At 38.1% G+C, this 26,783-nt stretch overlaps 1 protein-coding gene across 3 annotated transcripts in view; it reads right to left on the bottom strand.

The window, feature by feature from the left end:
• Positions 1-25,454, bottom strand: part of RDX (radixin) — a 41,359-nt gene extending 15,905 nt beyond the window's left edge. The window contains exons 1-5 of one of the 3 annotated variants that reach the window (XM_068930301.1): positions 25,094-25,454; positions 17,535-17,612; positions 7,858-7,941; positions 3,523-3,618; positions 983-1,257 (exon numbers count right to left, since the gene is read on the bottom strand). In XM_068930301.1, the coding sequence (XP_068786402.1) occupies positions 983-1,257; positions 3,523-3,618; positions 7,858-7,941; positions 17,535-17,546 (467 nt within the window). In that variant the 5' untranslated portion in view covers positions 17,547-17,612; positions 25,094-25,454. Of the gene's footprint in view, positions 1-982; positions 1,258-3,522; positions 3,619-7,857; positions 7,942-17,534; positions 17,613-23,972; positions 24,971-25,093 lie in introns of those variants that run through there. The other 2 variants (XM_009683791.2, XM_068930302.1) reach the window with 2 other exon arrangements.
• Between the last annotated feature and the right edge of the window lie 1,329 nt (positions 25,455-26,783).

Raw genomic sequence — 26,783 nt, 5'->3', positions numbered from 1 at the left:
GCAGTAATGACAAATTGTATTTAACTGGTTCTACATCTCATTGCCTTCCTAATAAAGGCTAGTTTTTTTTAGAGAGATGTACAGACTTCAAAGTCATAAGAGGGAAGTAAATAGTTAGCACTAGATTCCTACCATTTTTTTTTCTTTTGGATTTTCAGAAATAGTTCTCAAAACTTCAAAATCATTTGAAATGCTTTTTTGTGTGCTAAAAATTTCTCCAGATTAGTTACACTAACAATTAAGTTTCTACTTTTAGTTTTCTAACCAGAGGCATACAATTTTTAAAGAAACTTCAAATTATTAGATGGCTCTCACAGCTTTCAAGCTGACTGACGTTACAGATTTGGTAAGTACACTCTTTTTTTTTTTTTTAAAAAAAAAAAAAAAAAAAAAGAGAGACCCACGCATGATACAACAGTATGGATTCAGCCTACACCAACAAAACTGACTGACTGCAGATGTTCACGTTGCAATGCTTCTCTTGCTGCCAAAACACGCCAGGAGCATGGTTTCAGTTATGTAAAGAAATCGAACTACAACCTTCGTCCTTACTTGTCCTAAGAACTTAAATAGGTGGCTGACAAAAAGCATATTCTCAACAGCAACCATTACAAATTATTTTCTAAGTTTTCCATTCTGTCTAGTATCTTTCTGCTACATATTTCATTTGCAGTACTTCTCATAACAGATTTCAGGAAGCTATTATCATTTACCCAAAGTGTAAGAAAATATCAAGAAGCAAAGAAAGAGAATGCGTATTTAAGGAAACTTACTGACTTGGAACATTTTGACTTTAATGCAACAGAGGCAACACTGCAGATATATTGGATCATTTTACATATTCTGTAATGCAAGACATGCATTCCTTTGAGAAAACTACTGTCAAATGCACGTTAGCACTTACTACTTCAATTACAAAAAGGGTGTTGCAATCAAGTTTATATATAGCAGATGATGCAAAAGCACACATAGTCTCACTCACCGTTGAGGGAGAAGTCTGTCATTGGCTAGGTAGCCTAATTTATGCATCTCTTTATTATAATCTCCATACTTGGACTGGACAGCATAGGAAGCCAGAAGAACCGCAGTTTCTGGTGGACAATATATTTCATCATTTAGGATAGCTTCTTTAACTTGCAGGAAGAAAAGTCTCTGAGTTATTTCCTGAATTAATTCCTCCGATACATCCTCTGGAAAAAACTTGGCCCTAAACTTAAACTGCAAAGGATTTTCTTTCCTTACATCTTGCTGGGTTACCTGAGGGAGAGTAATATAGAAATAAAAATTAAAAGGAGCACTAAATGGTATATTAAATATAGTTAGCTTAATACTAATAATCTCTTTAGCCCCTGTGCACTGAAATCCAATGCTCCCTGAGAAGACCACTTTGAAACTGACTCCTGATTCACATGGCACTGAATCAAGAACACTAATTTAGATAAGTCAGACAATTTTGAAATAGGACTCAAAGACCTACTTAAGTCTCTGTAGGCTTGTGTGAATTTGTATTTATCACAGTGAAATCTGGAAAAAAGAAGTTGTGAAACAAACAAAGCTATAATCAAGGATGAATTCCAAGTAGTAAAAGATTAGGGATTTAAAAAGGTTTCTTCAGCAAGAACTATTTCTTTTAACTCAGCTGGAAAGTTGTAATCTTTGTAAAGTCTTTGAACTATTGCACTAAATACATGTGCTTAGTTCCTATGCTGAAAAGTGTACTTAATTCTAGCAAGCACATTATTTTTCTATAATGGATAAGCATTATCATCATGATTTCTGTGTAAATTTTCTGAGACGTAATGTGGTAATTCTGCAAGTTTTAAACAGCTGTCTACTTAGACTTTCAACAAAAGTTTATTTTACTTGGGCTCAACTTTCAGCCCTGATTATGTCTGTGAGCAAAAACATTCAAAAATTAAAATCATTTTAACATAAAATAGAGTGATTGGCAGAAGGTACATTCAGGATCAAAAAAAAAGCAACAAAAACAAAAATATTCACATTCATAAACCCCAATTCCAGAAGCACTTTCACATACAGTTTTGATTTTATGTGCGTGAGCAGTCTCTCTAGAACTTCAAGTGCTGCATGAAGTCATGCATCCGTTTGCTTGACTGGTAAGAAATATCAAAATGCAACCCTTAATCACGTACCCAGGGCGGCATGATTACTATATTCAATACTTCCAGTATGAATTAAAAAAATTATTTGTTCACTTTCATTATTGTCCACCTGCTTCCAACTTACATTCACTTGAACCTCACTAGTGAATCAGTGATACGGTTCAAATAGGATCTTCTCTTTTTGGGAATAAATGATGATTTGTATTCTTGCCATAATAAAGCCATATTATCCGTATCTACTCCATGATTTTATCAACCTTATCTGTATTTGATGTAAATGTTTAAATAATAACGTACAAGCTAAACCTAATTTATGTTGCTTTCTCCATTTAAGAACCATTGTTACCTTATAAGCTTTTTCTAAATAAATAAAAATTCTTTGGTATCAGGAATTGCCTTAATTAAAGGTAAAGAAATCAGCATATGCTTGCTGGTCCTCAACTCTATAAGCATCTTAATTTGCTAAAGACTTTATAGGCCAACTTTAACGTATTTCTGCCAAACAGAAATATCCTGTATCCTTCAATCACAGCTAACAAAAGATTTGCAAGCATTGAAGTGATCATGGCAGATGAAAGAGACACCCAGATGTGGAATTCCAGGACACAGCTTTGGTCATTAGCAGGTTAAACTTATAGGACTTACCATTAAGGAGAAGAAAAGGTTATGCAAGTGTACATGGTGGAACTTGCTCCTAAAAAGCTCCTAATTTATCTACTAAAATTGAGGTCTAAAATATATTCTTGATTAAGCTCTAAATCAAAAATTCCCTTTATTCCAAAACTGTCATTAATTATAACCCAGGAGCCAATTAAAGAAAAAAAAAAAAAGAGAGATAGATCAAATTGATAGATAGAATTTAGAGTAAAATGATCTGGTTCCCAACAGGTGGGTGACACTACTTAAACAGTGCTGTTGAAAAAATAAATGGAAATTTAGGAGTCCTACAAACTAGCTATTAGATACCTAAACAAAAGTTTGGGATCCTATTTATAGATGCCTTGTTCAAAAATCTATAGTTATATACAGGCAAATTCCTGAACCTCTATTAACACTTTTTTTTCCTTAATTGAAGCTCTTTTACTCTATTATATTTTACTATGTGAAAACAGGATCATATGAATTGAAGTTTTCCTAATGCACGCACAATCACAATACCGGAAATACAGAACCTGTATCTCTTTCTCAGTCAAATTAAATGTAGATGCAACTTCGTAATACGATTATGCTCCTTTACAGCTAACCAAGCTACAGACTGCATCTTGTCATTTGAAGCAGACAATAAGCAGCAACTTTTCAAATGAATTTGAAATCAGACATACCTCACCCTATAACATTAACGTAGCGAACCTTATGTATTTTAAATCCTACGCTTGTCTAAATGTAAGGGAATCGTTACCTTTTTATTTAGCTTTAGCCAAGTTGAGTAGCCTTTGCTGTCCACATACTGCAGCCCAAAAAACCAGACTTCACGGAGACCAACAGTTTTCACCACCTAAAAATAAATGATCCACAGTTATCTGTAATCACTACAATAGAATCTTTTCTAATAGTTAAGTTACATAAACCATCTCAAACTGAAATAAGAATAATGTTTCAGAACCAAAAAAATATAAATTAGTAACACAACATCAGGTCCAGGGAAGAATTCACCTAAAAGTTCTAAAACAAAAACAAAAACAAAAAAAACTCAAACACAATGTTGCCAAACTTTCAATTGGAGTGTGCAACTTGCTATATAAATCAAACTCAGCTCCTGAGGAATACAACGTAACAAGCAGATGCTGATTTTTAAAATTAGGTCTAGGAACTGTTTGAAGACCTACAGACAAGCAAGTCCGCTTTAACAAAACCGGTAAAGCTGTAATGAAGGATAATATTTGTGGACTTGCGGATAACTCTGTTGTAACAAGAAAGAATCCCCTCCTTCAAATATTTTAGAGTTCTTCTAAGAGCTAATGATAAAAGGGATAAGGATGATCCAGCTGATAAATATTACAAGGATTTCCTACAGAATTACTGGTCAGGTCTATCATCAAAGGCTTTTAACAAAACATAACTGTCTTTGAATAGAGGGAGAGTCTTTTTATGGATTAAACCAGTTAAAAAGGCAAGAAAATAGGAACAAACAGTTCTAAAAACAGAGGGGTTAGCTGTAGTGTAACCACTAGGGAAATCCCACGGGACTTTGTAAATGGTCTGGAAAAAAGGATGAAACTGATTTGACAAAACCTGCTGTAGAAAACCTTTCAGAAAGGTCTCTGAATGAAAAATAAGCAGGAAGATGAGCTTCAATATAAGATGAAATTTACTAAAACAAAATACTACAGTTAAAAGAAAAAAAAATCTTAAGTAAATAGAAAGATCTTGTAGTAGAACTAAAATGTAACAATGCTCTTGTACTACTGTATAAACCTATGGTATTCCCAGGTCTCTAATACTACAAACAGAGTGGCCATATCGCCTTAAAAGGATGCTGTAGCACTGGAAGCAGTTCAGAAACGTTGAAAAGAACGATCAGCGATACAGAACATCTTCTGCATAAAGACCAGAACTAAGGCAACTGTCAGAAATGAAGAAGGGGAAAACATGATACCCATCTATAAAACCTGCATGTCACGTTGAAGGAAAATAGAGAATTATTATTCATTATTTCTCATAATGTAAGTATTAAGAGAATCAATTGAAATCGTTAGACAGCAAGTTCAAAACAAAGAAGCATTTTTACTACACGGAGTAAAATGAAACTGTTGAACTATCTTACAAGACTTTTGAGTAGTAAAAGTATAACTAGATTCAAAAAGCAACTAATCAGAAAGGTCCAATGAGGATTATTAAATAATTGCAAATTTTGGCTCTGAAAGGTCCAGTATGGCAGTACGTTACATATGCGCGCAGGTTGAACCACGCTGGTAAGCTGTTTTATGGAAGCATTCAGGTGCATGTGAGGTAAACAGAATTTTACACATAGATCCTCCTCCACTTTAAAGTAGTACTACTGGGTTGCAAAATTAAGATTTTGAAAATTAGAAATGTCACAATTAAGAAAGCTCTGCAAACTTATTTCTACTCCCTTGCATATGTGTATCACGTCTTAACAATCACACTGGCACACCTTTTTCTCCTCCTCTCCCTTTTCACTTACGCTTCGGTAGCTGATTCTGAGAATGCTCTTCACTTTGTGGTTGTACAAGTTGTGCCACGATACTTAACTAGCCCTCCAAGCTGCAGCTGAAGTCAGTAAGAACTGCACATGCTCAACTGCTCTGTCCATAACGTGCAACTTGAAATAAAGGAGACAACCCTCACATTTTTCCTGAATGGGAACTACACCAAACCAGGAATTCTGATGCTCAGTGCTTTTCCTTGTCAAAAACAAACAAAAACCCCCAAACTGTGGTAAGGTACCCATCACAGGATTCCTTCCCTCCTAGGAAAGAGTTATAGATGAGACACTGGCTGACTAAAAGAGCGTAGATCCCCTCTCACACATTCCAATCACCACCAGGATGGACCGAGGGGACTAATGACAAATATGTTAAGGCACTCTCTAAAATAATAGGAGTCATTAAAAAAATATGGTTTTGCACAATAAACAAGAACTTTACCAAGTTCCACAATGGAAGAGGAAAAGCCACAGATATCCAAAATATGTCTTGTCTACTAGCAGATGAAGAGGATGAAAATACACTCTCACCAGGAAACGAATCAACTTCAGAAAGTATCGACTGAAACTACTGACTGAGAAAAGGAAGAATTGTTCACAAAACAGTAGAGAAACACTAGACAACAGCTAAAACAATGGATAGGCTATTCCCTGCAAGTAACAGCTAACACGGTTACTCTCATGTCCATCATTTCTGCACTAACCTTGAAGACCAATCAACTCAGTAACAGTGCTATTCAACTTTCTTACCATAGAGAACTAGCATAACTTTTATCTGAAAATTTCATGCTGGTTTTGCAATACAGTTCAACTCTTAATGTTACTCTGTGGAATTCACCTATACAAACTTAGGGTCAGGCTGAAAAGGCTTCTCCCCTCATGCACAACAATGCTGGCTGATTTTGTTTGACCTAATTTTTCAATTTAAACCTTCAGAAGTTGATTACAAGAGCTGCTGAGATGTCAAAAGCCACAAAGCGAATTGAGGAACATAGGTGAAAAGAGCATGAAATATGCCAGGATAGAAAAAGAATTCACAACTGTATCTTTATTTCCCGTTTGTGAAAGCCCCAGTTTGGGTGAAACCGATTACTTGGGCGCAAGACATTACACAGCAGATCGTCACCCCACCCAAGACTGCATGGCTAAAGATAGCCAAGGTTGGCAAGAGAGAAGTAACAGCTCGAGGCTCTGGTGCCACAGAATACCACGCTTTTTACCTGATGGTGCCATTGGTTAGACAAAAAGCAGGATAGCTGCTCTGGTCCCCAAAACTGTCCACATTACTACACTTGAAAGCTATCTGCTCCCCTTTCTTCAAGAAGTCTTCATAATAGTCATGAAGTATCAACACATCACTATGCATCCACTTGTAAGTGACAGCCTCTACTCCTATGTAGAGGCTGAAGACATACTGCTACTGATGGGGGGGGGGGGTGTATAAATCGGACAGTCATTTCCAAATTTGGTAATGAGATTTATTTCCTCTAAAAGAAAAAGCTCAGTGTTACAACAAAAAATAAGGAAACAAATTATCTCCCTTTCAGCTTACATACTAACAACACTTAACTGACCCATTAAAGTATCTTTAAGTGTGTCATCTTCCTTAAATATTCAGCATTACACGCTTTGAGCGTCTACAGTGGAGCGGACAGAAAGGACAGTTCTACGAGAAAGAATCACGGATGATATGATTAAACTGTTTTGGAAGAGTAATTTGGAATACTTCCACATTTTTAACTAAACACATGCATTTAAGACCTATTACCTGAAGAAAAAAGAAATGAAAATGTAAAGGGTGAAGGCTTGTCAGTGTGTCTAGAACATTGCATAACCTGGATCACATAAAATTATTTAAAGATTCTGATTGCTAATATCACACGTAAAAGATTGTTTTCCTATTAATTCTAAGAAAGTACTCATTTAGTCCATTTAAGTGAAGTAAGATGAAGCCACCACCAAGTGGGAACGTATGGCTCTGATGGGTCTGCAACCCATAAGCACATTAAAATCCATAATTTTCACTTTTCCCCTCTAGAATTAAAAAGAAAAAAAATCCTAGGACAACATTACTTTTCAAACATTTAGGAAGAGAAGTATTATCTGCAGCTTCCATTCTTGGATGAAGATGACAGTAGCTCTCTTTACTGAATTTTCTGCCTTACATTCACTATTTGACAATACTGAAGGCTATGGGAATTTCTCATATATGCACTTCTCACAGTTATATTGCAGTTTTAAGTAAGCTGTGATTAGACATTAAAAAATACCATTACTTTCAAAGCAGTTCCACACGATTCAACTGAAATCTCACTGCTCGTCTTTCTACATAGAGCTGTCATTGAATTTAATACATTCCATTAGAATTAATGATGAAGCTCAAACGAAATGACAGCATATTCAGATAACGTAATAGAAACCATGGAAATCTAGATATGAGAACACTTCTACTTTAGCAAACTATGCCTTAATGCCTGTAAGAGTTTTGTGTGTATGTATACATATGTGTATATGTATACATGTGTGTGTATATATAAAAACTGTATCACACACATGCACGCACATTACCTGATCAAAGAGCTGCTTGCCTGTTGTATTGGGCTGGATGGCAAATTCCAACTCTGCATCCATTGTGGTAACTCTCACATTGATCTACAGAAAATAAAGAACTATTTAGATCATACTTTAACAGTGTAATTATTTCATATACTGTGATTATCTTGCAAGAAACAATATGTGATAGGTAACTTCAACAATTGCGATGGTCTCGTGCGCGTACAGAAGACAAAAAAGGAAAACGTGAATCTGTAATACTCCTAAATAGGAGTATAAAAGCATATTCAGCATAACATTTAACATTAGTTTTGAAAGTCAAGCCATGAAATAAAGCTTAGAATTGATTTAATGGGATGGCTAACACGACTACTACTGAAGACTCAAAGAACATTGAGGCATTCAGCTACTGGGCACTACCTTTAGGTGTGCTTCTCAAACCCGTGTAAAAGGAAAGTTTAAGTCACATAACATTATTGGTATTTATACCTGACAGTACAAAAAAAAAAAAAAAAAAAAGGCAAGCAGCCTGCTGCCCTGGCATTTCTAAGATTTAGACGTCCAGATCTCTTGAAGGAAATGGGACAGAGCTTATAGATCTTAGGACAGACTAATAGCAGATTTTCACCTTTGGAAGGAGAGACTACAGAAGTTAACTCCATTTATACTGATCTCATTCACTTCCTTTACTACAAGGCTGGAAAATACAGCTGTCGTTCAACGAACTTACCCACTCTTGTGAAATAAAGAATCATTTTCCAGATGATTCTCAACAGGCATGCTTTCTATTTGTTCCAAAACAAGTGGTCAGATGCTCCAGGTGGTATCTGAAGGCCTTACCTAACTGTTCCAATAATTCTTCAATTGGTACACACAGAAGTGAGAATTGTGATGAGAGAACCAAATACTAAATACATAACACTGTCTTCTCGCTTCTAGAATGGTTTTCTATTCCTATAGCCAGGGTATCACATTTTATTTAATCTTTAGTGAATAGGAGCATAAAGTGTTAAACCTCAAATTTACTTTGCGGTAAATGGATAATCAGAAATATGAATTAACCAAATTTAAATCATACGCAGATACATTCTGAGTTCTTTGTGTACCATGAAATATGGAAAAGGAATAAATTAGGACTTGGAAAAGGAATAAATTAGGGCTTGGATTAAAAGCACTTCTACCACTTCACCTGCTTCTGTATAAACCACTTCCACGATTTCTCTAATTTTTCTACTTGGTAGAACACTTTGATAAGCAAGCCTGGAAGTCTCAGTAACACAGAAGACAGATCAAAGGTGTGAAAGAGAAAACTGGATGAAACTTTGTCCCTGTATAACACTTAAAGCTTGTTCACTCCTTTCTTTAGTGTCAAGGTAAACAACTTTGGGCATGAGCTGGATACATGAGACAAAAGTAGCAGGAGCTGGAGGACCTCTAGGTTATAGACCTGCAAACAAGGACGAGGGGGGTTTAGCAAACAGTTTTTGTGTGCAAATGTGTGTGTGCAAATACTGATAAAAAATGAGAGTTGAAGGCTTTGGAGAAAAAAATAGTGAACTTTTATTGCCAAAAAAAATGTAAAGGGTATATGTCAGCGGGGGGGGGGGGGGGGGGGAAGAGCTGTTTTCCTTAGATTCTCCCCTTTCCAGGGAGAAAATTGCTTATTCTCTAATGCAACAACTCATTTAAAATAGTAAGTCTAACTCACTCACTGAGAGTTGGACTGGTTTAGAGGATAGCTGCCCTCTAATTACAAATTTTTAAGCAGTTTTTCAATATTGAATTTTAAAAATAAAGTCTGCTTTACAACAGCTACAGATAAGTTAAAAGGAATAAAGCTAAAACGTAACTTTAATAAAGGCCAACGCACTATTATATAACAGTAGCATTGCCAAAACACACCAAGTGCCACAGAAGCACTACAAAGCACAGCAAGTTAAACTAATAGCAACAGACTTTTTAAAGTTGCAGCAAAGATTTTATGTAGAAAATCTCATTTCAAATGTTATCTTCTAGAAATGGACAAAGAATTAAAATACTCAAATGAATAATAAAACAATAGATGTACTATGGAGGCAAAACTAAACACAATCCGTAAGTTTTGTAAGCTTTTGAACCTTACCAGTTCAAATACAGGCAGAGTGCTACATTAACAGCTACAACTGGAACACATACAAATACACATTAGGAGTACCTGCTAACTTACATTCATTACAGTAACTGCTAAAGATCCAGCTATTTTCTTTTCCTTTGAACTTCTGAAAACGTAAATGCTAATTAGTAGTGGGGTGTTTATTAATCAGTTCTACTAAGAAAGTCTCAAATAAAGAGATAATATTAACCTATTACCCTTTATGATATGACTTTTTAAAAAGACTCAAAAAGGTAACACCGCTCTTGATTAAAGGATATCATTTTCTTCCTGAACATATTTGGACAGATTTAGATTCTGGCATACAAATACTGAGCTTTTATAGCTTTATAACATATTGTTACAAAGCTTCAGTTATTTCTGCGCATGGAAAATAAGAAAGTTACTTTTGACAGAACCTGGGATTGAACCCAGAAGGTTTACTTATCTAACCCACATCTGGCTCACACAGCTCTCAATCAAACCTATGTTCTCCGTTACATTGTCTGAAAAATAAAGCTAACAACGTGCTTTAAGGAAAGTAATGGGGGATGCACAGACTTGTCTAGAAAACAGTCACACAAGAAGCTCCCACACAGTAAGGAAGGCGGGGAATTGAGAAAGTGCAGGAATAGAAAGACAGCTCACCATGGCAATGGATTAAAACTGGTGTAATCTGCTGCAGGGCATCCAGCTACTTTGAAACAACACTCCTAATACAGTAGTGGTGGCAGGGGGAAATCATTTGAACCACAAATTATGAAGACAGACACTAATCTGGACCTACTTGCTCTGACCCAACTTTACCACATAAACAAGGAAACAGGAAGGATCTCTTACAATGGTGACAAAACAAATGTTTCCTCTAGCAAATATTCAAAAGACTACCACCACTCATACCACAAGACTTATATTACGTCAACTTTTCAATCTTGCTCTCACCAGGACTCCACTTCTTCCTTCAGTCTTCAGAAGTTACCACAAAACACTAAATAAGACTTAGTCAACTACTGCAGCTCCTCAGCTGCTTGACAAATCCAGCTCAGCTGCACACAGGCTCAGGATTAGAGCTGCAACAAGTCTCATTTGGTACATTCATGCCTAACTTTGATCTCAGAGTGGATGCTTTCTAAGGATCCTACTCTGGTAAGCTTATCAGCTCTCTAGAAGGCTCTACAAATTCATGAGTACGTCTGAGCAAATACTGATTTTTTAAAGGTTAAAACCTGACTATATCCACACGTTATTTTTGGTTCCACAATCTAAACGTTTATTGTATTTTTTACTGAACTAGAGATCAGTGTCATGGTAATCGTGGCTGGGGAATACTTAAAAATGCTACAGGTTTAGAAAGTGGTCAACTTTCACCTTGCCAGAGGATTCACAACGACAACATGGTGAGAAATCCCCTTCTCCATCACAGATCAGGCAATGACATACTTGAATCACAGCTCAGCAACGGCAGACAGAATTGGGACATGACAATACAAAAACTTCTAGACCAGCCCCTGCATCTCTACCATAGCACATTGTTGACTCGGGTCCCTACAAAGTACAGAGTAAAGAAAACGTCAGTGCTGTCAGCCGTGCAGCTATACTCAGTTTTAGCGCAAGGATAAGAGAGCATCTCAACTCTCACTTTAAACATACAGGTAGACAAGATTTATCTTCATCACGTAGAGTTAGGGCGAGAACTGCAGTCTCACGCTCGAGAAAGGGTGGCACAAAAAAAACCAAGCCAAACCAAATGAAAGGCCAACACACACCAACCCATAGGCAATATGTCAGTCTCTTTCAGGGCTTGTCTCTTTTTGGCAGAATTATATCCCAGATGTAGTGCCTCTATGTAATTACATGTTAAAGTATACAAACAAAGGATTTAGAAAAGTACAGGCTGCATGAAAAAGGCAGATGAAAAAGGCTGACGGGTGAATAAATTAGTCATTTTACAGAATTTTTAAAAATTCTAAGTTCTAACAGGAAGAAAATCCTTAGTATTATACCTTTTCTTCGGCTAGCTACTTTTAAGAGTCCATTCTGTAAACAAGGACACCGTAAGAACGTATAAAGTATACAGTGAAGTTTAATACAGCATAAAGTCTACTGGACATTTAGGAACATGATCTGGCAAAGCCCTATGTTAGAGCACTAAATCTATGTTTAGAGCATCAACACCTAGCTCATGGTTTTTAAAGTAACCAATTAGCTTGGCTCATTTGCTTATCCTTAACAGTAACACTATATAAATAAGGGACCAGGGACAAGAACCTCTCACACAAACACATACACACAGAATCACAAGAATTTTTGTGAAGAACTGCTAAAGCAAGTATAGTTTTGTCTTATTCTGACAAAACTCCTTTATCCTGATTTCTGGATACATTTTTTAAAATCTGTTTATAATAAACTTCTCCCAAATAACAGTGCTTTACTTTCAAATGCATTAAACCCTTGCATCCTGACAGTCACGTTTTGCCTCTTAGCATCCGAAACTGTGGTCTTGAGCTTATCTTTGTCTGCCCAGCTTGCTTGAGAATGATTATACACCGTAAAGCAGAAGGGGAGAATGTGTGTATACATATATGCTGATTATTCTTTGTGAAGGAAGCAACTTTTTTCATAATAGAGACTGATGATGGGATATGATGAGGTTTGCCACAGCTCACAAAACATTTAATTCAAATATTTTTAAAAAGCAATCCATCTAAGCAATTTATCTATATAAGAATTTATCAAAAGCAATAAAGAGCAAGGCAGAGCAGGTTGATTAACATACCTGGAACAGTAACTTCCATACGCACATATTAAAACATACATTTATATGGCAATTATATTTTTGTTGTACATTTTCAGTGCTTTAGGGACTTCAACAATATTTCTACGCTTCCTTGCGGTCTCTAACTTCAGCATTGCACAACTTAATGGGACATCATACATTCATCACATTAACTTTTGGACCTCACTTCAGTCTTAGATATGTTCCTTAGAATACACACAAAAACTGATTGCTTAACTTAATAGCCCAATATTAAAGATCTTCATCCTACTAAAGAGAAATAAGTACCTGTAGTTTAGCCATTATTTGCAGAGATTAATTGTGGCACTTCAGTTTTCATTAGGAAGCCCAAAACTCAGTCGGTATCAATAGTTAGGGGAAAAAAAATTAAATCACCTGAAAGAGGGTTTCAGCAGTTTTGCTTTGTTTTAATAAATGCAGTGTTAATTACTCAGTTGTAAAAGCCACAGGAACTGCTCCAACTCTAACTACAATTAAACTGCATATAGCAAAAAAGTTTCTTCAAAGAGCTTCTTCACACTAGTACAGCTGATTACTGCCTATATCACGTTTGCATATTAAACTATTTGTGTTAAGGAGTAGCAGTATATTGTCTCACTGCTCTACACACTGGACAAATATGCACAGTATATTTGTGCACCAACATCAGAGCAGACAAGTACTCTGCACCAACATCAGAGCAGACACGTGAAAAGATGCAAGAAAAAAAAATTAACAAGATATGATAAAAAGGTAAGGATTAAACAGCATTAGGAACAAAAGGCTACAGAATTAACAGCATATACATGTTGCTAGTAGTCAAGTCAAAAGAAAATAGTCCTCAAAACTGTTATCAGTTTTCCATTTATACTGCAGAAATAAATCATGTATTCAAACTGTAATTCAAATATTGCACTATATATTTCAAAGATTTCCCTGTAAAACAATAACATTCCAGTAAAAATGAATTTATAGTGTATACAATTTTCATTTCATTTTCACTACTTTACAGAAGTTAATTTTGTAAATAGTAATTTAAATTTTTAATGTCCATATTGTTTTACAATCTAATATCTACCCCTTCAGTATACATAATATCCTAAAGAAACACTAAAGAAGTCAGCAAAGATTCTTTTTAAACCTCAGTAACTTTGACATTTAGCTGTGTTGCTACCTAGCGTAACGTATTCTCTTTCATGCCTCTGAGTATGGTACAAAAATGCCCCAAACTATCAAGAAAAACAGCTGATAATTTTAACTCCTTTTACACCCCATAAATACAACTAATATTTCAGTCAATTAAACCTAATCTTCTTAGCCTATGAAATGATTAACAGTTATGTAACTAATGATGTCTAATTTTAGCCTTCATGTTTCTATTTTTGGAGATGATCTGGGAGAACAGCATACATCTGAGAAACATTTTGTATCAGTTCGTTTAGGAACAAAGCACTGAAAATAAGACTCACCAAATATTCGATTCTTCAATAAGCAGTGAACTAAGCACTTCAAACAATCCTACCTATTAGTAGACCCAGTTTTGATTACAGCAATGAAGACCTAATTAAACAGTGAACCTTTCACTTTTTTTTTTTTTTTTTTTAAGAGAGATCACAACAGAAGCTAAATGAAACTTAATTTTGCACTGCCAGGCAGAACTGAGAATAGTAAAGTCTCAAAATTATTTTGTTTTAGAAGCAGGGGAGATACTGAATGAACTGCTCAAGAATGGAAAGTCATTTTGTTCCTAATAGAGCCAAAACAGACTTTTCTACTGAAGCAATCAAACCAGAAGTTGCTTCAATAATAGATTTTGACATGTTTATTATTACATTAATGTCTCAGAACAATATATTAAAAACACCTTGACCCTTTTCATAACAGCCTCATCACTGAAGCTGTGTGACCAAATAGCCTGTAAGAGACAAAATCCCAAACACTTACGTAAGAACAATGAACTTTTACTACCACTCATAAGAAGATCATTCGTAGTACCACAAACTTTACTTCAGAAGGAAACGTGAAACATCTTTACTTTAAAATTCAACTATGGTAAGATCCCTTACAGTCTCTACTTAGTTTTGTCTGGAAGACTACACAAATTTTCAAAGCAAAAAAAGTGAAACTAAAATCTATTCCACTGATATTCCTGTGATTTAGTGTCAGTTTTAACCAATTGAACACTTCATTATTTGTTATGCATATCAAAATAAAGCTTTATTCTAAAATGCGGAGACATTACTTACAGTTACACTGCTCAGGTTCACATATTTAACAGAACAGCAGATTTTCCAAAAACCATCAATAGGATCATTTCAACCAGATTTGGAAAAAAAAAAACTCAAAATACTTATATAGGTCACAGTAATACAGGGGACGAGAGAGATAAAACAACTGCCAAAATTATCAACAATTACGCTAATTGAGTTGTCTCAGTTATATATGATACAACTGCATATTCCTGATTCTCTAGCTAGTTTTCAGGTTAAAAAAAAAAATCTCCAAAAATAAAACTATAGAACACAGACTGCTTTATTGCACAGCTGTCAAAAAATCAAGAACAAAGAGTTGAAATGCAAACAGTTTTTGGACCAGAAGTACATTTGGCTCTTACCGAGCCATTTGGCTCTTGTCTTTAAAGGCAATCGGTAAGAGCCGAAATGAGTGTCCAGAGCAAGAAGCTTCCTATGGCCCCGTGCTACCAAACCCTAGCAGAGCAGCCAGACCACTATCAGATTCATTAAACACAAGCAATGACTAGGCTCCAACTGCCATATCAAAAAAAAAAAAAAAAAAAAAATTGGGAAAAGCTTCAAAGCAGTCTACCATTTAAGCAGCAACCAGAGCAAAATCTGATTTTGATTTCCCAAGTTAATGAATGCTACTACTTCATTCACTGATTACAAATAATAACTACAACAATATGGAGTTTACAGGGAAAAAAATGCATATGACATTTTCCAGAAAAAAGCCAATTTAATTCCATTTCTTAATGGCTCCTTTCACCTGGTTTTATTCTGAATCTCACATGTCCCTGGGTCATCAGGAAGAAAATCCCAATCTATGAAAACTCTTATATAAGAAGCCTCTCACAAAAGAAACAACATTCTCTAACCTTTGGCATGAGTTCAGCTTCTTTCCTGAGATCTGGTAGCTAATTTCCATTCCTAGGGTAGATTGTGACCACCTCCAACACTTTCTGCAATCTCAATTCTAAGGATATCCCTTCTCTTCTGAGCCATTCTAGAACTACATTTTCTACCATTCTCTCAGGTGCCTAAAGTAGAGGGAACCCTGCCTACCTAAGCTTTCAAGCTTCTGACCCCACAGTCTAAGAAGAGGTAGCCTCAGGCTTCCTTCTCTTTTAGGGATTACCTCTGTGGCCTCGTTAGTCTGCACATGCAGGGGAGTTTTAGGGGCCTCAGAACTACATGGCCTCCCAGTGACTTTCCTCCTTAGTCTTAAAATACAGTTTTCCAGTTGGAAAACTCTAAAGCACTGCTCAACATAGCCAGCACTCGAAAAGGTCGGAAAACAGCATGCTGCTAATTAATTTCCCTACCTTTAAGGGTCCAGCTTTCTGTAGGAAGGGGTCAGTGACATGAATAACTAGTTCTAATTTCACAAAGTGCTACTCTATTGCCCCTGCTCAGGAAGGGGGAAAAAAACTTGAAAAACACAGAAAAAGATGGTCAGTGTCAGCCAACAGACCAACTACAAAGCTCAGAACAGAACTTAGTCCTTGGATAGTCCAACACTCACATTACTCATTAAGCTGCACCATTTCCAAATGTTGGCATAAAATATAGCCCATTTACACTGGTAATTTTTGATTACTAGCAAAATTATATGTCTATGCATACATACCTTCATGTGTATACACACTTATGATTAGGAACAGGGCAAATCTACTACTAAGCTGCAAACTCAATGAAACACCAGTAAACAGAGGAAGCTTGACAGCTACTCCATAAATGAATTGAACTGTATAGAAATAATATCCACGGACAATTCAGCTCCCCCTTCCACATCCTACACTCGCTGGATTTATAGGGAAGAGACAACCAGAAGTCACGCAACATGTGGCAGACGAAATCCCATATTACATCAACAGAAAAGGATCAAGTGGCAGAATAACAATCTCCTTAAAGAAATCTAGAACAAATATCAAAATAAAAGTCAGAGAATTAATTATTATTAATTATTATCAATTTTTCTAGGTAGAAAGTGGATAAACCCTTATTTCAGCTGAGAGGTGAATAGGAGATCACAAAAATTGCTTGTTTCCTTCCTCCTCCACTTACCCTCTAGGTTACACCTTCTAACACGGTTAAACTACCACCTAACTTAGTCCTGTTGCTATCACTAACTCACTACACATGTGCTAGCTTTCCCTGCCAAATCCTGTAGCAAATCCTTCCATGGTTCTACCAGACATTGAGTCAGGCTCAAAGTATGCCTCCATTAACCACCATATGTCATCTCATCTCAAAGTCAACAATTCCTGAAAAGCCATTCCTCCTGCCAGCCGATTGGGGTCTAAATTCATTACAGTCGGTAAGTACTGCCCACATCTCCAAGAGGGTGGCACATAACTCCTTGCACTACCAAGATTTTGTGACCTTTTTTCACACATTAGTGTTAGACAATCTGAACTCCATATATACGCATTTTAGCGGATCTTATGAAATCTACTAATGACAGAGTCAGAACTATTAGAGCCGATTACCTCTAAAGCATGAAAATCCTGTTAAAATCTAGATAAGTACGAAAACAGCTACTTACTGGTTTCGGCATTTTTTTTTATTGTTTTCTTTACAGTCTCTTGTCCAATTAAATCTTCAATAAACTTTTTGTCCCCTTCTGTCAAGAAGAAATATAAAAGGGTTATTTTTACATTAATCATAACAGAGTTCATGTACATCACAGCAAATAGTACAAATTCCAAAGCAGATAAACAAGTGCTTTACATGTACAAAATACACTCTTGAATAGATAACATCATTCGAAGCAACCGAGTTACCTCGTACCAGAAACTACAGGCATCAAAGAAGTACCATCCACTCTAGTTTTCCTAGAATAGTAATCCACTGATGTTAGACTAAAGAGACAATGATTTTTATGACTCAGACCTGCTGCTGGTCTGCAAAGAGTACCAAAGGTGTATCATCTGCAAAAATAATATTGACTAGAAAAAGTTGCACTAGGAAAAATGAGAAAAACCTCATACTGCTCAGAACGATCTGAGATTCCAACATCACAATTCCACAGCCATTCCATCTCAGACAGATAAAGTTTTCAGAAATGTTGAAGGAAAAAGTTTTAGGAGGAAAAAAAATATTAGAGTGATTTACTTACCAAAAAAATCGAACTTTTGTATAAATGATTTTTCGCTCTTAAAAAATAAGAGTATTGCTACATATGTTTGAAGAAGTTATTATCTCTTTACTTCTTGGCAAAAAAAAGATATGCTAAATATCAGAAAGATCTGCACAGCAACCTAAGGAGCAACAGCAGGTTTTTTTATTTCTTTTTCTGATCTGTAGAGCTACATTTGAAAAGAGGGACGGGAGAAGATAGACAATTGACAAAAAAAGAACGTAAAAAGTATCAATGTTGCTGGCTGGTAAAGAAAAATGAATGTTAAGACTCTAAAGATCATATAAAGAAAGACCTGTTGTATGTTGTAATGCGGATATAGTAAATTTTTTTAAGGAAAAAACAGCTTAAAAATTAATACAATATCCTTAAGGTATATTCACTGACAAAATGAACACGGTACAACTATAAAGGTATGACAGCAAATTGCCTAGCATAAAGACAATTACATTACTGTACATTTTGAAAGAGTTTTTAGTTATAGAAGATATTCTAAAGTACTGGAAAGTATCAGCAAGACTACTTCACTATTCTAAGATACAGTTCAATACATTCTTGAAAAATGCAAGCTTCTACACTTCTCTGCAACTTGTTTTCAAAACTTTTTGATTTTACCAAGAAAGGCTTCAGGAGAAAAAGGATAAGAGAAACATTTTTCTGTAAGGTTTTCTGGATCCTTAAAACACTGCCTGTAAAATTCAACAGCACATTTTCACTTCACAAATGCTCTTCTCCTCCCCTCTTTCTCTAAAGTACTCCTCAGAAAATTTCTACAAGCTAATAAAAAGCAAAACAACCTTGGCTCTTACTTTTGCTATCAGTAAGTAGGATTTTGATCTGTAGTAATCCCTATGTTCACCTTTTTACCAGCAGAGTCTCACTGCTAGTAAAACTAAAGGCAGATTGAAGCCCTGGAGTTAAACTCAGTTAATTAACAATGCAAAAGCTAAATTAGATTCTCCTCTACCATTTTATAAGTGTGCCAACTCTACAGCATTAAAAGGAATAAGAAGTAGCACAACTATTTTCAATGCAAATCTAACTATAGGCACAGAATAAGGAAGAGGTATGGTAAGGTAAATCCTTCTCTTTAAATGCAAAAGTTAGTATTTCTCACTAGAAATTCTACCAAACCTTTGCTAAGTCCAAAGAATTGATTGTTCTTCAATACAGCAGCAAAAAAGATTTGGTAGGGCAGTCTCTCCAACAGTAAATCAGTATCTTTTCATGCTACTGCTCCAACTTTAAATTTTTTCAATTTAATACAATGATCACAAATAACTAATAAAAATCAATTAACTTATATTCTATTATAATCACATACAAATATAATACCGTGAAGGAGAGTTAAATGTGATCCATGTAAAACAGAGAAACAAAAAAAAGTTAAGACTACTAGCATTAGTTAAGTTCGGTCTCCGGGAAATAAACAGTAGCATACGGCACAAGAATGAGATCTGTGTTACCAACTACTTTCTGAAGTCTCGCCAAAAGAGAACGTCTATCACTTTCTAGCAAGACTCAGTCAGACCCTCATACATTTTTAACATTGTAGGTTCTTCCACAAATGTGTTCTAATTTTTTGCTTTTGGTTTTACCCAAACATTTTCTTAGACTACTACCAACAAATCCTGAATTATTTATTAGAAAATATATTTTAAAACTTCAAGGTAATATTTTTTTAAATCAGAAATGTGACTACAACATTTCATAGGAGAATTCTATGTCATCAAGTCACAATCAGTAGACAAATACTTTAACTGAGTTTACAGAATGAATATTTATCATTTATATGCAGCAAAATAAAGCACTAGCCAAACTAAGAATCTTATTGTGCAAAACCCCATATCAATAAATAACATCACTGTCAGTCCCACAGATCTTATGAATCTGATTAATTATAATAGTACATAAGCAACAGAAGAAATCTACCAATTAAATTCTAGTTGAGGTATTTTTCTCTAAACAGTTTGCTGATAGTATCTTTCAATAAAGAGAAAAAAACCTGTCACTTCTTTAAAAAAATGAAACAAATTTAGTAAATTTATAGTCAACTATGCTGCAGCTTATTTCTCTTTCAGATCATAAAGACCTTGTGCTAAATTATGAGAAGAATCAAACTAAACTAATTCAGATATTAGTGTAAAACTTAAATCATAAGATGGAAACAGTGGTCTGGGCATAGCACAACAACAGCCTGAGTCTACATGCTTTCACATTCAAAGCGCTATGCAAATTCAAAACAGTATATTCACATAAGAGCACTGCAACTAAGTGTTATCTCCATATAAAATTAAGAATTTTGCAGACTTCAAGACTATGTAAAAATTGAAATGAAGCAAGCGGTGAATAGAAAAACACCACCCATCCTTCCCTATTATTGGCACCAGCCAACATTCAAATGAAACAAATACCAGGAAAAATATCTGGCCAAAAGAAACTGAAAATCATTGCCAGGCAGAACACTGTGCATCTCCCCTATTATTACTGGAGCGGGAGTTCATTTCTGCTGCTTATATGTTTCTAGTGAATTTATATTTAGTGATTTAGTGGATGCAAGCATTTCAGTTTTACCAAATACTACGCTTTGAAACAATTACTCACATATACCTGCTTTTATCTTAACACCAGTGTCAAATTGCACTGCAAACAGAAGAAAAAATGGCCAGCCAGGATTGGAAACTACCCCCATATCACTTCCCAGGTTCTGAAAAGAGCCTGTGACCTACTGTACACAAAGGCTCATCACTTTGGCTTTTCAGCTCCTAAAGGTGCCTCTTCCAAGTCACGATTAGCAGATTTCTGACTTTGCAGAGTTCCTACTGCTGTGGCACTCCAGTCCTCGGGGCTTCGTAGTATATGCTAGTGATTCAGACTGAGCCAAACTGCCAAAATGTGACCTGGCTCCACATGACATGCAAACGAAATAAGTCATCCACAACTCCAAAAATTATCTTGAAAAGCAGAATTGTGATTTTAACTGATTTCACTACAAGTCAGTTAGATTTTGAAATCATTATCATCCATGTTTCTGGTTATGCCTGAGAAGCCAACAAATAAAGTAATTGTTGAAAGATGACAAAGAAAGCTTTCTTTGTAAAATGATGGTGCATAATATGCTTGGTGCCAAAATTCTGTCATACAATTTATGCAGCAGTTGTTTTCAAAAGAAACATTCATACACAGCCATGGGTCTGAGGTCAGGTGAGGAAGGGCTAGGAGGCAGAAGGCTTGAGCAGGATGTCTGCCTGGCAGACAACCAACGAATCCTCAAAAGCAGGATCCCCATCTGACAGCTTGGGAGCTCCTCCGAGAACCAGCCTCCTCAGTAGTGTGCCTCCTAAGCTCTATAAAAAGGAAGCTCATCATCTGTGCCTCTACATACAGATGATGGGAATGACAGGCCTTTGGGTACAGCAGTATAACCCTCTTATCCATTTATTTACAGGAACATATTTAAAATAAATATACCTTTTCTTCCCCAGATCCTTATGCCATCCCAATTTCTGCGATACCTACAAGTTTTAGATCTTTGAGGCGGCAGCAACAGGAAACTTGCAGGTTCACTGTACCTGACTAACTGGTCTCAGCTTTCTGCAGAAAAGTCTCTACTCTAAAGCAACCTGTGAGTACCTGCAGGGCAATTATCTTTTCCACTAATCTTAACAGCTTCCTAGCGACGCATTTTCTGAACAGAACTTCTTAGAGAAGTTCATGTGCCACAGACTTTAGGTCTGCATACATCTCTTTCAGACAGATGAGGGAAGGTGGTCTACACAAATGTCTGAGATGGAGGCAAACCGAGGAAGAAACCAAAATAAGCTATTTCATTAAAAAGGCAATTCTGTAAGAAACCAATAATAACCAAGATGTGACTGACGCTGGATATCTTTTGTAGAGTTTTACATACCAATCTTGAGTTCTATATCTCTACCTTCTTAAAACCACCATTTCCCCCAACCCTCCCCCCCCCCCAAAAAAACACACTTCAGAGAGGATTGCCATCTCTCTGAAAAGTTATTACAGTATAACTAGTACAATTACTATGCATGAAATGTATTTCAGTAGCTAAATATATGCTGAGGAGTATGAAGCGTTTCTTCTCAACTAGAATTTCGAGCACTTCAGAAGTACAAATGAAAAATTAGCATTTGCCAGCGCAGTAGTTAAATGAAAACCAGCATAGACCAGCCAAATAATATTAATGCGATACAATTTTACCAGTTAATAACAGATATTCTATATAATTTACATAAAATTTATTTTTATTAGGTTTAGTAATCTTAACTTCAAAGTTCAGTTTGAAAAATACCCACCACAACTGTACTATTCAAAGTAGTTATAGGATTCTGAAGTGTCACACAATGACAAAATGTCCAATCTTCCCACATGCATTTGATATACAAGTAAAAATGGAAATTAAGATACCCGATTGATGCAAATACTCTGTTGTTTCAACAAAAAACAATTTTTTCTCTAAAAATACAATTGGAAAAAAATATATATATCATAACCAGAATTCTGGATAGATCCTATTAGAGAACCAAGTATTTTATTTTCTCAATAATCCAGTTAAGTCTCTTGGAACTAAATTCATAAAATAAAGGAAACATATGAACATGAACTTGCCACTCGTATTAGTCTCCAAATACATTAGTCAGAGTTCTTAAATCAAAACGTTCTGGTGTGAAGGTTATTAAAACCCTCTTTCTGTGCCAATGAAATATTTTTGTTCCTTGGATTACATGACTTGAAGGTTTCACTTCACAGAGAGATTAATAAATGTTTAAAGATGAAAGGAAAAAAGCTTCTGAATTTGAAGCATAACTAAGAATTAGCCTACTGGTAAAGTTACCTTGAGGATGCAGTCCTTCAGTGTTTAAAGGAAAGAGTTCACCTAGGTCTTTTTAGCTCTAGAGTAAAGTCACTAAGCATGTAAGATACATTCAGCGCTGCTTTAATGTATTAATATCTTTCAACAATCAGGACTTTCTTCAGAAGTTTGTATAAAGCTGTGTTTACATTTACAGACTTGAAAATCCTCCCTTTCCTGTACTCCCACACACTTCTAATGCAACACAAAGTGATATGACAGCTTTGATGTATTTAACGCATCCAATAAAAAGAAGTGATGCTTCTAACAACTGCCCCTCTCAATCTCTGCCAACAGAGAGATGCACCCCTTCTTAAAAAGCTGAGCAACAGTTAAAGACTGTGGAAGAAAAAGAATACATATACTTATTCTGACAATGGTTAAAGTAACTTGCTTGCTTTACTTTCCAGAAACTGTCTTTTGTTTTCATAACCAGCTAAATTTCTCACCCCACTATTTCTGCATCTTGTAGATAGGCCCATATTTTCACCCTCTTTATGGCTTTGCCTAATTTCTTGTCAATCAATTTTATCGTGGCAGCTTTGAATATTATCAAGCTCTGCAATTTTCTCTATTGTATGTCAGATGACCAAAACTCTTTGTGCCCTCCCTAGAGACATTTTTACAAGGATTTTCACAGTCAGCGTTGTCTGGACAGCTCCTGACAAGTCATTCCATCTCCTTTTCTGTGTGGGTTTTTTTTTTTTTTTAAACTGTTTATTGTACTTTTGCTCTGTAGTCTCCCAACCTGACAGAAGAGCTGTGTCACTTTGGCACAGAACTTGCAAATATGCCATTGTCCTGCAATTGCCATTTGCTGAGGGGTTGCTTACCTGGAAACATTGCATTGCTTTACAGTTTATTTTTCTTATGGCCCCTCTTACACTAAATCAATAAATCCATAGACACAAGTCTTAGAATCCAATAAACAATTACTACTTCTCTCTCATCCTTAAGAATCACAGAATTACCTCATCACAACAGCTGTAATATTACTGTAGATCAACACCATGTCTTCCCTTTCAATGCCCGGCAATGTTGTGCCAACGCACTCCATAAGACCTGAGAGCAACAATAGTATTTCTATGGTCTTCTCAATACGTGAAGAGCTGTGCAAGTAGATGCATCCCCAAAGCACTTGTGACAGCAGGATGACAAACACCTCTGATGAGAACTTGATAGAATGAGATGCAGGGACTTGTCTGAGGCCTGACGCAAATCACTCACAAAGACGTAACTGAACTCTGAATTGCAACTCCCATAAATCACTTAATCAAATAAATGCTTTTTAGAAAAGACCACTTCATGGTACCTTATAACTGATATAATCACTTGTATTGGCATGGAGTCCATAGGGAAAATTTTCCATGTTCAAATTCAGAAAGCTGACCAAAAAATGAATTCCACAACGTTTAATAAGCTCAGGCTCCTTATCTTCGCTGGCCTTTAAGCGGCAAGGTTAATCACGAATGCCCACGACTAGTACAAAACATTAATCCATTCAAAAACAATGCACAATGGCTCATTCAGGGCCGCTGCGCCCATTACGTCGACCAGTCCTTAAGGACTCCAAAACGTACATTTGTTGAAAACAATAGACAGCAACAGATGCTCCACAGCACTTGTTTATGAAGTAATTCCTCATTATTCCGCCACACCGCCACGGTCAGCTGGCCGAGCCGACTGCCACATGTCTGCAGCGGCACCGCGAGCCGCGCAGCCCGGGCGCATGAATAATGCAGGGGCCGCGCTCCGGGGCTGCCGCACACCGCGCAGCGCCCGCCCTCGGCACCGGCGGCGGCACCGGCGCGGCCCGGCCGCTGTTTTGTTTCCGACGCGCGGCGCGTTACAACGCCGCGTCGCCGCCGCAACAAGTCGGCGCCGAGCGCGCCGGTGCCCGCCGCCCCCTCTCCTGAGGGCTGCGGGCGCGCCTCAGCGCCGCCCCCCGCCCGGCGGCCTGCTGCCCTCCCCGCTTCCCCCCGCGCCGCCCGCCGGGAGCCGCCAAGACGCCGCCCGCGCCCCCGTCCCCGGCGCGCCCCGCGGGGTCGGGGCCAGCGCGGCCCGGCTCGGCCCGCCCGCGCCCCCCCCTCACCTGAGGCTCCGCTCCCCGGCTACGGCGGTGGGCGCTCCGCGGCGTCGGCCGGGGGGGGGGGGGGGGAGGAACACAAAACGCCGGGGTGGGCTGCTTGGCGCTCCGCTCTCCGCTCCGCGTCGGCCAGGGCGATCGGTCCGTCCGTCCCCCCCCTTCGCCGCCGCCGCGCAGCTCCCCCCCTCGCACCGGGGCAGGCGGCGCTGCGGGGCCGCCCCGTGCTGCTACCGGCGCCGCCGGCGAAAAGGCGCAAAGCGCGGCTGCCGCTGACAGCTCTGCAATATGGCGGCGGCGGCCGCCGTTCAGATTTCCCCCCCCACCCCGTCGGAGGCTGCTCCGTGCCCGCACTGCGCATGCGCGGGGCGGTCGGGCATGCGCGAGAAGAGGGGGCGAAGCCACTGCCCGCACTGCCCGCTCCGGCGGCGGGGCGGTGTCGCGGGAGCGCGCGCCCCTGGTGAGGCCGCGGGCACCGCTGAGGGACGGGAGGGCGGCGCGGCGCGGCGGAACTCCGAGGCCCGGAACTGAAGCCCTGAGGCGGCGCCCCCTTCCCCCCCCCGCGAGGGGCGCCCGTTGCCCCGAGGAGGGAGTCCCGCCACGCGGCCTCGGTGCAGCGCCGCGTAACGGCCTCTCCAACGGCCCCGCCGAGGCCGAGCCTCGGGTGCGCGGGTTCGCTGGTGGGAGCGGCTGAGCCGCAAGGCTGCCGTTTACTCCCGTTAAGCGAGGAAAAGGCGAGCTCCGGAAAGCTCTTACCTTAACCGCTGGTGAAATATTAAAACTGAGAAGTGAGTTTTAAGGGCATACGAGGAAAGAAAACGCCAGTAATGCCAAAGGCAAGGTGCCATTAGTGCAGGGCACTGACCTTGTCCCCCTTTTCTGTCTGCTTGCAGAGAGGCGCGGAGCTGGGACCCTCGCTCCTTTGTTATCACTCAGGTGGGGGAAAGAAAATCGGAATGTGGGTTAGGACCACACATTCCACATACATATTTTCATTCATATATATATATATATATATAAATATATGTTCATTTTATCATATACAATCCCAATGTGGATGGAGAAGAAAGGAGTAGGGAGAATTCTTCTGAAGGAGAGAGAGGCCGAGGCAGCCCCAGCCCCCTCCGTGCTTTTGCAGTTTATTTCTGGTTGAGAGGAAGCAAAAGCGCTCAGGGCCGGCATAGCTCGAGGGGCCGAGCAGCAGAGCTCGGTGCAGGAGGGATCCACCTGAGCTACCGACTCTGAGTCATGCCACTGCTATTAATACACCTCGCCCTCTGGCTCTCTGATAAAGAAGGAAAGGTTGGGGGAAGAACTGAAAGGAATTTCCAATTAAAGCTGCTTCAAAAAGAATAATAAGAACATTTTAGGCTGAATCGGGGGTGGGGAGAAGGGAAAGACAAGGAGAGCTGCCTGGCAGGCCACAAGAAATAATCTCCCAGAGAATCTTTGGGAGCCTCATTTATTAGTTGTTTTTAAAGTTGTTTGAACAAAATATGAAGAATGCTCCCATAAACCAGATGCATTGAGGAATGCAATCTATGACAGAAATGAAATTGAACTATATAATCTGAGCTTAGCTGTCTCTGCTAGAGTTTAATCTGTGATGATTTTATGCATGTTACTGTGTATTTCAAATAGGCATTTCTCTCAGAGTCATCACCACGGAGCATGAACCTCTTAGTCTATTAAAGTGCAT

Source organism: Struthio camelus, chromosome 1 (genome assembly GCF_040807025.1).
Source record: "Struthio camelus isolate bStrCam1 chromosome 1, bStrCam1.hap1, whole genome shotgun sequence".
NCBI classification, from domain to species: domain Eukaryota; kingdom Metazoa; phylum Chordata; class Aves; order Struthioniformes; family Struthionidae; genus Struthio; species Struthio camelus.
The sequence above is the reverse complement of the archived record's forward strand: the minus strand, read 5'-3'. Positions and strand labels throughout refer to the sequence as shown.